Below are 11,138 nucleotides of genomic sequence, written 5' to 3'. Positions count from 1 at the left end.
GGGGTGTCAGTGAGGTGGAATACATGGGAGGAAGTTCACCTGGGTTTACATATAAGGCATATAAATGTGTTCAAATGTTCATAGGACATTGTCACGGTGGGTAGAGATTCACACTATAACCGAAGGAATATCAAATCCCATCCTTGGGAGCTCTGTCACCTTCTCCAGTGGTTCAGCAAGAATCCCCCAAGTACAGGGGCAATGACTAGTGAAGGAGGACGGTCCATTGATGGGCCCTTGATATTGATGATTGTGCATATGAACCTTTACTCATGAAATTGAAACAGCCTAGTATTATAGGGTGCCTAAGAATTGCCTCCTGGGAAGTGGACTTGGCTCAATGGATAGAGTGTCTGCCTACCACATAGGAGGTCCACAGTTCAAACCCAGGGCCTCTTTGACCCATGCAGAGCTGGCCCACATGCAGTACTGATGCAGCAAGGAGTGCAGTGCCATACAGGGGTGTCCCCCGTGTAGGGGAGCCCCACGAGCAAGGAGTGTGCCCCATAAGGAGAGCCGCCCAGTGTGAAAGAAAGTTCAGCCTGCCCAGAAGTGGCGGCCGCAAACACAGAGAGCTTGTACAGCAAGATGACGCAACAAAAAGGGACACAGATTCCTGGTGCTGCTGACAAGAATACAAGCAGACACAGAAGAACACACAGTGAATGGACAAAGAGAACAGACAACTGGGGTATGTGGGGGGAGAAATAAATAAAATAAATCTTAAAAAAAAAAAAGAATTGCCTCCTGGGAGCCTCCTTTTTCCTCAAATGTGGTCTCTCTCTAAGCCAAACTCCGCATATAAATACATTAACTTCCCCCCATTGTGGGACATGACTTCCCAGGGATGAGGCTCCCTGGCACTAAAGGATTTCTACCAAGCACTAACTAGCAATGAAACTGGAAAAAGACTTTGACCAAAAGGGGGAGGGGAAGATAAAGACAAATGAATTTATATGGCTAAGAGACTTCAAAGTGAGTTGGGAGGTCATTCCAGAGATTACTCTTATGCATGTCTCAGCAGAATCTCGTTGACTGCCAAAGTAGATACTACCCCAAATAGCAGTGCTCCTGCAGGGTCTCGAAACATCCAGACACTGTAGTCAGGGCAGATAGCTTAGGAGTTTGGTGCCTTGCCCGTGGGCCCTACTTGGAATTTATGGTCCCCAGTGTGACAGAGTTGGACTCAGTTGTAGTTTCTGTACACATGGCTCTTCTGTCCTTCCATTTGAACCTATAATTAGACTAGAGTTGATAGGTGTACATCCAAGAGACTTAAATCTTTGCGTTGTTCATGTGCCAGCTGGGCCCTGAATCTCAACAGTGTTGAAACAACTACTCTCCAGTTCATTGGTCACATCTAGGACAACTAGATGATGATGGAAAACTACCAAGGAACCAAGAGAGTCTACAACTGCAAGTAAGAAAGTCCCATCCTTTGGTCCTTTGCAATCGCAGCCTCCTCTCAATTAGAGGTGGAGTGGACATCACCATCCCAGAATCCTCAAGATTGGGGAATGAACTATGGACCAAAGTAGACTTACTGGTATTCTACTATAGACTTATTATGATTCTAGCAATAGAAGAAATTATACATTGATGTGGAGGCAGTGGTCATTGGAGGTTCTGAGAGTAGGGAGAGGGAAAAACAGGTGTAATTTGGAGACATTTTTGGGACTTGGGAATTGTCCTGAATGACATTGCAAAGACAGATGCAGGCCATTGTATATCTTGCCATAACCCACAGAATTGGGTGGAAGAGAGTGCAAACTACAATGTAAACTTTAATCCCCGTGCTTACTGGCAATGCTCCAAAATGTGTTCATCATTTGCAGTGAGCATACCTCTTTAATGGAGGATGTTGTTAATGTGGGAAAATGTGAAAGGTGTGGGAAGTGGGACATATGGGAATCTTCTATATTTTTTATGTGACATTTGTAATTTAAGTATCCTTTAAAAAGTCTTTAAGATCCCCCAAATAAAAAAAAAATAAAAAACAATTATACATCATAAACACATGGGTTTTATTCCTGGTGTACAAGGTTGGTTTCAACCTAAGAAGATCAATTAATGTAATCCATCATATTAACAAATTGAGGGGGGAAAAAACCCACATGATTATCTTGATCAATGCAGAAAAGGCATTTGACAAAATCCAGCATCCTTTCTTGATAAAAACACTTTGAAAGACAGGAATAGAAGAAAGTTTCTCAACAAAATAAAGGGCATATATGAAAATCCCACAGTCAACACCATACTCAATTTAGAGAAGTTGAAAGCTTTTCCTCTAAGATCAGGAACAGGACAAGGAGACCCAATGTCACAAATCTTACTCAAGAGTGCGCTACAAGTTCTAGCTAGAAAATTAAACTAGAAAAAGAAATAAAAGGCATACAAACTGGAAAAGAGGAAGTAACCCTCTCACAATTTGCAGATGATATGATCTTATATTTAGAAAATCCTGAAATATCTACAACAAAGCTATTGGAGATAATACATGCATTCCGCAAAGTAGGAGCACACAAGAACAACAGGCAAACTCAGTAGTGTTTCTATGCACTAGTAATGAGAAAGCTGAGGAGGAAATAAAAGATTCCATTTACAATACCAAAAAAAAATGACTCAAATATCTAGGAATTAATTTAACCAGGAATGTAAAGGATCTGTATTCAAAAAACTACAAAACACAGTAAAAAGAAATCAAAGAATACCTAAACAAATGGAAGGACATTCTGTGTTCATGAACTGGAAGACTAAACATTGTGAAGATGTTAATTCTACCCAAACTGATCTATAGATTCAATGAATCCCAATCAAAATTCCAACAGACCACTTTACAGAAAAAGAAAAGTCAATTACCCAATTTATTTGGAAGGCAAAAAATTACTGAATAGCTAAAAACATTCTAAGAAGATAAGGGCAAAGTGAGAGGACACACACTTCCTGACTTTGAAGTGCATTATAAAGCTACAGTGGTCAGAACAGCATGGTATTGGCATAAAGATAGACCTATTGATCAATGGAATCAAATTGAACTTTCAGAAATAGATCTGTACCTCTATTGTCAACTGATTTTTTAAAAATAGAGAATTTATGAGCTTATAAATTGCAGAATTCTCATACATAACCCCTCCACCAACACTATATATTGTTGTGAACATTTGTTTTGAAAGATTATGAAAGAACATCATCAGATTATTACCACTAACTATGGTCCATAGTGTACAGTTGATATATTTTTTTCATATACTCCATATTACTAACATTATATATTAGTATTGTACATTTGTTATAGTTCATGAGAGAACAATCTCATATTTGTACTGTTAACCACAGTCCATCTTCCAACACATATTTCACTATATTATACAGTCCCTTTCTTTGTGCATCCATACAGAGTGTACACTCAGTGGCTTTTGCTTTCATCACAGAGTTGTGCAGTCATCACCCCAGTAAACCTTTGAACATTTTCCTTAGTCCAAAGGAAAAACCCAATACCTTCTATTATTGACCCTTAATGTTGGTACAGTAGCTTCTTTGACATTTATGCAAGAATTTTAAAATATTGCTAACTGTAGTCCAGTCCATAAGTTATATTAATTGTGCTTTTTCAAATGATTTTTAAATAAGCCTACCAAAACTACTTTTGTGGGACAGAACAGTCTCTTCAACAAATGGTGCTGGGAGAAATGGAAACCCATAACCAAAAGAATAAAAGAGGACCTCTAACTCACTCCCTATGCAAGAATCAACTCAAAATGGATCAAAGACCTAAACATAAAAGCTAGGACCATAAAACTCCTAGAAGATAATGTATGGAAACATCTTCAAGATCTTGTAGTAGATGGGGTCTCTTAAACCTTACATTGAAAGCATGAACAATGAAAAAAATTAGATAAATGAGACCTCCTCAAAATTAAATACTTTTGCACTTCAAAGGACTTTGTGAGATGGTAAAAAGGCAGCATACTCAGTGGGAGAAAATATTTGGAAATCACATATCTGACAAGGATCTAGCATCCAAGATATATAAAGAGATCATAGAACTCAACAAGTAAAAAGACAAATGACCCGATTAAAAAATGGACAAAAAACCTGAATAGTCATTTTTCTAAGGAAGAAATACAAATGGTGGAAAAACACATGGAAGAATGTTCACCATCACTAGGTACTAGGGAAATGCAAATCAAAGTAACAATGAGTTACCATTTCACACCTACCAGAATGACCATTATCAAAAAGACAGAAAATTACAAGTGTTGGGAGAGGATGTGGAAAAATAGGAACACTTATTCACTGTTGGTGGGAATGTGGAATGGTACAGCCACTGTGGAGGACTGTTTTGCAGTTCTTAAGGAAGTTAGATACAGATCTGCCTTGTGACCTGGAAATACTACTACTAGGTATAGACTCAGAAGATCTGAGAGTAGGTACATTAACAGACATCTACACACTGATATTTACGGTGGCATTATTCACAAGTGCCAGATGATCGAAACAACCCAGGTGTCCACAAACTGATGAATGGATAAACTGTTGTATATACACATGGTGGAATATTTTCAGGTGTAAAAAGAAATGAAGGGGAGTAGATATGGCTCAAGTGGCTGAGTGCCTGGTTTCCACTGGAGAGGTCCCAGGTTCGATCCCTGGTGCCTCCTAAAAAAACAAACAAACCTACGACAAGCAAACAAATGAGAAAACCAACTCAGGGGAGCCAATGTGGCTCAGTGGTTGAGCACCAGCTCCCCACATACGAGATCCTGGGCCCAATCCCCAGCCCCAGTACCTCAAAAACAATAACAACAACAACAACAAACCCAAAAACCAAAAAACTTCAATTCTTCAAACCATTCCAAGACACCCTCTTCTGTTTTCTCACTGAAAACTGCATATTTCTGCTATCATTTGTTCCAACTGGCTCCAAGTCAATGTATTAATTCACTGAGGGCGTGGATGAAGGTAAATCCTCTAAGGACAATTATGTTTTTCTTCAGCCAAGTGCTTAGAGGAATTTCCAGTTCTTAAATTAATTTATTAGCTTGAGTTTAATAATTGCAGTACAAATTTAAGTGGAACTGGTCTGTGGCCAAATTGCTCAAGAATATTTTTCTCATTGATTGTTTTCTTCCCATTTGCATTTGTTTCACTCAAAACCAAGGAGATATTTTCTGCACACTTCTGGCGTTGAAAGAATTTAGAAGATGTTTTAGTTTTGTTTCTTCCTTATGGTCTAACCACTGTAGAACTCAGTTCTTGAAAGGTTTATCGTAAGACTCCCATCTTAGGTAGCTCCTAGGCCTTGACTTCTGTCCCCATTACAGCATGAAACAGCCAAATGGTTACCTATATATGAACTTATTGGAAAATGCCCTCTGGGGATGGGAGGTGGAGTGAGCAGCTTCTGTTTCTGAATTTCCTTTTTGCATCTCTGGGTTTAGGTTTTCCCCTCTAAATTTGGTCTGATGTTTTTCTTAATATATTATATACTGTTAACCTTGAATTGCTATTAATTGCTATAATGCTATATCTAAGTCTGACTAGCTGTTCACCAAAACTGGTTCCTATTCATCTTGATTTCATATGTAAATTTCCTTGTGTTTAGGAGAGGGCCATGTACTGAATTAATGTCCATAGAATATAAGCACTAGTAATATGAGCTACTTGTAATACCTATCCATAGATTTTTTCCCATATGTTGCCCTCTATGTTCTTTTCTCCACTTCTGCTTTGAACACGATGACCTTGGAAGCAATGTTGAATAAGACCTCCATTTACAAGAAGGAAGGATGTTTGTTCTCTCACCACTTGGAGAAGATCTACCCTTTAATCAGAAAAACCCATTGTGGACTTTGTATGAGCACTGTGTTAAGACATTGAGATCTGTCACAGCACACTGAGATCTATTACAGCAGCAATTTTTATCTTTTCTGATAAATGTTAAAAAATTTTCTCATGTTTTTAAAAGAGGAATGACCAAAATTAGCTTGGAAAGAAAAGATTACAGTTTTGCCCCAACTTCCTTCAGCAGTCCAATAAGGCTTAGCAGAGTCTGTAGGGTGAATAACAGAAAATTTCATACATAGAAGAATGTGAGAGAACTTTTAAAAATCTAATAAAAGATGGGAGATGTGGCAGTTTGATACTATTGATGAATTCCAAAAAGAAATATTGATTATGTTTGTAAACTGGTCTGTTCCTCTGGGTATGATTAAACTCAGAGGTTTCATTTTTACTTGGTTAAATTAAGACTAGGGCTTTGATTCAGCCACATCAGTAGACGTTGGGTCCCTACTTCCTTGATGGGCAGACACAGAAAATGACATGGCAGAGGAGAGAGCTGAGTCTTGACGCTGGAGCCTGAGGGAGAGAGCTGAGCTGTTTGCCTGATAGTTTACAGCTGACCTTGTGGAGAAAGCAGAACAGCTGAGCCTAGAAAGGTGCGCCTTATGCCACACAACAGCTGAGATTGTGAGAAGCTGGGACCATGGAGCCTTAAGAGGAAGAGGAAGGCTGAACCCTCACAGAGACTGGAAGCCATCTTGCTCCAACACATGGCAAGAGACTTTGGTGAGGGAAGTAACTTACTCTTTATGGCCTTGTGACTGTAAGCTTCTACCCAAATACATACCCTTATAAGCCAACAGAGTTCTGGTACTTCCCATCAGCACCCCTTTGGCCGACTAATACAGGATATGGATAGGGCAGGTAGATAGAATGCATTGGGCACATTTCCTTGAGATGGATGGATAGGGGTGTATGGGCTCTAGACTGGGTACTGTAAATAAGAATGACTTTGGTAATGAGGACAGGGTTGTTTAAATGAGTTAATTTCCTAATTCTGGTACTATCTTTCAAGATCAAGCTTTAATGAGCAAACAGATACCTTATTTTATTACACTTACTTTTCTCAGAATGATGAAAGAAATACAGCCAAGATTTCAGAAATGGGGACCTGTCTTTATTCCTTCTGAGAATCACATGAGGTTCAAAGTTTCAGGTATCCAGTCAGGAAACCAGTGAAATAGATAATGACTTCTGCTTTGTTTGGTTCCTCATTTTCAACTTCTGCTTCTAGCCACACCTTCTCCCCCTTTTTCAGTGGCATTAACACAGCACCAGAAATATTTTCATACTCTTTTTTGGAGACCTGATGCTTTTCCATGACTTGTGTTTGGTTCCTCATCAGTGAAATCTTCACCTTGCAGTGTTGGAGCTCGACATCAAAGTGGAAATAGTAGCTGCCAGGCAACCTGCAGATGAAGACCCCAGTATCTTCGTTTAGGTCCCTCTCGTCATTATACAGGACATGTGTAAAGACGACAGGCTTGGAAGGTGGAGGAAGCCTCCCATTGAACTTCATAGTGAAAGCTGATTTTTCCCTGCAGGGACACTTTATATTTTCACCTTCTGGTCCTGAGATCCCTGGGGGGCCCATAGGTCCAGGGTATCCTAAAGGGAACACAGAACAGCTTATGTGAAACTGATGACTTAGAAGGAACGTGCATCCTCTCAGAACACATGCTTAGTATTGTGATTTCACACACTGGATTTGAGATACACTCTTCTACAGTTTGTTTTTTCTAGACCCCCTATAAATCAGATTTTTAAGCCCTGTTCCAGTTTCTCCTCTACTATCAGAGTCAGTATATTGTACGTAGAAGACTATAGTTCCTCCGTTTTTGCTTTGTATTCCTGGGTCCACATAGTTAACTTCCTCTGGAACAGAAGTCCGAGGGACTGCTACCCTGTACCTGTACTGTATCCAGGACTAGTCACCCTTGGAATGTTTTGGTTTTGTACTTGGTACCCTCCAGAACTCAGAAGTTCTGGCATATGACCCACTAGCGGTCCTCATCCCTGCCCACCAGCATTTTCTTTTACTTTTATCTGAGCAAGCTATGCAACACTCAGGATGTCACATTTACTCTAGTCTCCTGAGGAGATAAAGATACTGATGTGGTTAAGCATGTGAGCTTTTGGCTTAAAAAGAAAATAGATACAAGTAACATCTTGGTCACTTACCATCAGTATTTCCCTAGACAATTTCCTTAACATTTATATGGGTCTGTTTTCTCATACTCAAAAGCAAGACCATGATAATATACTCTCACTTTGTTCCCAGGACATGGTTAGCATTAAGTATTATGTTAGTTGTTTGGTGCTGTGATTTATGTTCCATGGAAAACTTTTGGAAAATGTAATAACAGTAGAGTGACAAATCTGTACACCCATGATATTACTGAACTTTATTTTTTCCTCCCCTTACTTGAGTGAGTCTACAGTTTAGGTAATGACACAAGCCTTGAATCCAAGAGCCTGAGCCTCTTAACTTGAGGACAAGTGAACCGTGGGTTCATGCAGCATTTAGCTCACAACAGGTTGGCTTGAAGGGAAGGCAACACAGAAATAAATGTAAAGACACAAGAGGGGAGACAAACCTGGGACCAGGGGACTCACAGCTACTGGAACTGAGAGCCTCAACCCTAGTTTTCACTTCGCATTTATTGGGAAACTACCAAGCAGCTGTTTGCTATCTGAACTGCAACATCATTTACAATTAACAAGGAACAACTGCAACATCTAACAATTGCTACATTTAACAGGTGTAACATTTACAGTAACAAGCTGGTAAGCCAGTTTCCCACAACAGGTTCACTAAACTTTAGACCATTTGCTCCTAGGATAGGTGCCCACAGATATTCAGTGATGACAATATATGATATTTGATGATAATATAAGAACATTTCTAAAAGATGTGAGACGCCTCGGTGGGTTCTTTTGTCCCAGTCTCACTCAGCAGCAAGCAACAATGCATGAAGTTTGCCCACTCCGGCACAATGGTTCTTAAGCTTCAGAGTATATCAGAATCATAGAGAAGTTTGTTCAAACACAAATTGCTCATCCCCAGAATTTCTCATAGAGTAGATCTCAAATGCGGACTGACAATTTCATTTTCTAATAATATCTCAGGTACTGCCAATACTGCTTGTCTGGTGAAAACACTTGAAGAAACTTGGCTATAGCAGATATCACACCACGAACCTTGTATTACCTATGAGATTTATCCAGGGTGAATCTAGAGCACAAGCATAGCCTTATGCTTACAAAGCACCAATTTGCCATAACATCTGAACTTGGGCCAGTCATTATGATCAACTGCACTTCCCAGGCTCTGTGTGCTACTATGGTTTCACTGGTCCCTTTCTTTTATCTCTTCAAACTAGAAAATCCATCCTGATCCACATTTCCATCTCTACAACTATTAGCCTTCTTGGTTCTCCCATATCTTGACTTACTTGAAACTTGTCCAGATTCCTGGACTGTGATTTGGGCTGGTGAGCTCTCTTCTAAAAGTAGCCCTACAGGCAGCTCATATGTTTGCCTGGATTCTTTCCATTCTTACTTGCTACTAATCCCATGAAGATTATTAAGATTCCCACCTATAGAGAAGGGGAGGGGAGCATTAAGAGACAGAAGAGAGGGCTTACTCACCTCTAACACCAGCCAGTCCAGGAGGACCCTGGAGGCCAGGAGGTCCTGGAAGTCCAATACATACTACTTGCTCAATGACAACATTGGCCATCAGAACAGATATGATTAATATCCACACACCTTCAAGATAAGAAAGCACAAAGAATTATTTGCTTATGCAAACTGAGTAGGTAGGATTAAACCTTTGTCAAAAATACATGTTCTCTGGAATCGGACACACGGGTTGAAATGACAGCAGTTCTGCCTATCAACTAATTGAGCACATTAACCTCTCTGCCCTTAGATTAGCTCTTTTTAAATTCCTCTGTCATGAACCTAGCACACTGGAATCATTATTCATTTATAAATGCAACTCCCCTTGAGACTGGTAGTTTTTACTCTTATCCATTTCTTTATTATCAACTGCACTTAATCAAAAAGGTTGAATTATGAAATGAATTATTAACAGAGACTACTAGTTATTGCCTATTATGCACAAAGTACAACAAAATTGAGATTGAGAACAATAACGACTAACTTGAAAACCAAACAGCTAGAAGGAGAAAGAGGCAGGATTTGAATGCTTGTCTGAGCACAGACTGTTGTTTCAACGAGCTAATAAATGAATGAATGCCTATACAAAGTCCTGCCCTTCACGTCTCCTGGTGCTCAGTCTCAGAGATTTTTTTTAAAAACTGTATCATGGCTAAGTTTTCTAACCAGTTTAGAAGTTAGAGCAAAAGGCCCAGCTCTTGGCAGGTGCCTTTCCTTGCAGAATGGGGGCTTCTTTCCAAGGACGGCCAAGCTGATCTCTTAGTCTCAGCTGTTGTAACACCTCTGTTTCCAAACCAGCTGATCAAAGCCTTTGCACAGGGTGCTCAATCTTAGGGATTTTAAAATTTGTTTCCTTGGTTGGTTGTTTTGCTTTATTTTTTTTTAACTTTTTCCAAATATGCCTTGCATTTAAGTGGCAATAAACATCAGCTTGGATTATTTGTGACTCATCCACTTTTTTTTCTTATCCCCCAGAGGAGGATCATCCAGAAATAATGTGTAGAAAATTCTATTATCAGGCCTACGGGTTTTTCAGGCCCCTTTTTAGGCTGGTTATTCCCGATCTAGCCTCTCACAAAGCATCAGGTACTTTGGACAATACCCTCCCACAATGAGCATTGGGTCCCTACCAGGCATTCTCAGATGGAAAGACGCCCTTCTTGAATGACTTCTCCTGGTGTCGAGGATTCCTGTGTGCTTCTGTCAGTGCTTTCGTCTAGCGAGAAATTCTTAAATGGTTTGAAATCACTTCTCCAATATCTCAATATTTTCATATGGTCCAACCCGGGCCTGCAAAATTAATGTTCAACCACAAGCAGGATTTGAGGTCGCCTACCCTGACTGGCTCTAGACTTTGGACTGGAAAGATTGTAGCAACAGACTTTCCATCAGGAACGTCTGCCACAACAATAGCTGCTGCTATAAGGAAAACCAAACCTCAAGAGTGCGCCTTTTCTTGTTCTCTTATTACTATCTAAATAATTATTTGCTGAAGATAATCTCAGATCAGGAGGTAGTGAAACCTTTCTTTGGATGGGAAAACTGTGTAGATAAAAAAAGAACACTTGTTCTGGGGAACTTTGAGAACCTTGTCATTGGGAAAACAAAAG

The 11,138-nt window shown here is 39.8% G+C and overlaps 1 protein-coding gene across 1 annotated transcript; it reads right to left on the bottom strand.

Moving 5' to 3' along the window:
- Positions 1 to 6,939: 6,939 nt before the first annotated feature.
- Positions 6,940 to 10,811, bottom strand: LOC101418761 (hibernation-associated plasma protein HP-20-like). The gene is made up of 3 exons (XM_004477772.5): positions 10,659 to 10,811; positions 9,496 to 9,615; positions 6,940 to 7,452 (listed from the first exon to the last, which is right to left on the bottom strand). Exons 1-3 carry the CDS (start codon positions 10,663 to 10,665, stop codon positions 6,989 to 6,991), a joined length of 591 nt encoding a protein of 196 aa, XP_004477829.1. The 5' UTR covers positions 10,666 to 10,811; the 3' UTR covers positions 6,940 to 6,988.
- Between the last annotated feature and the right edge of the window lie 327 nt (positions 10,812 to 11,138).

The sequence above is a fragment of the Dasypus novemcinctus genome, chromosome 12, assembly GCF_030445035.2.
Source record: "Dasypus novemcinctus isolate mDasNov1 chromosome 12, mDasNov1.1.hap2, whole genome shotgun sequence".
NCBI lineage: Eukaryota > Metazoa > Chordata > Mammalia > Cingulata > Dasypodidae > Dasypus > Dasypus novemcinctus.
Note: the sequence above shows the minus strand (reverse complement) of the source record. Positions and strands in the feature narration are given on the sequence as shown.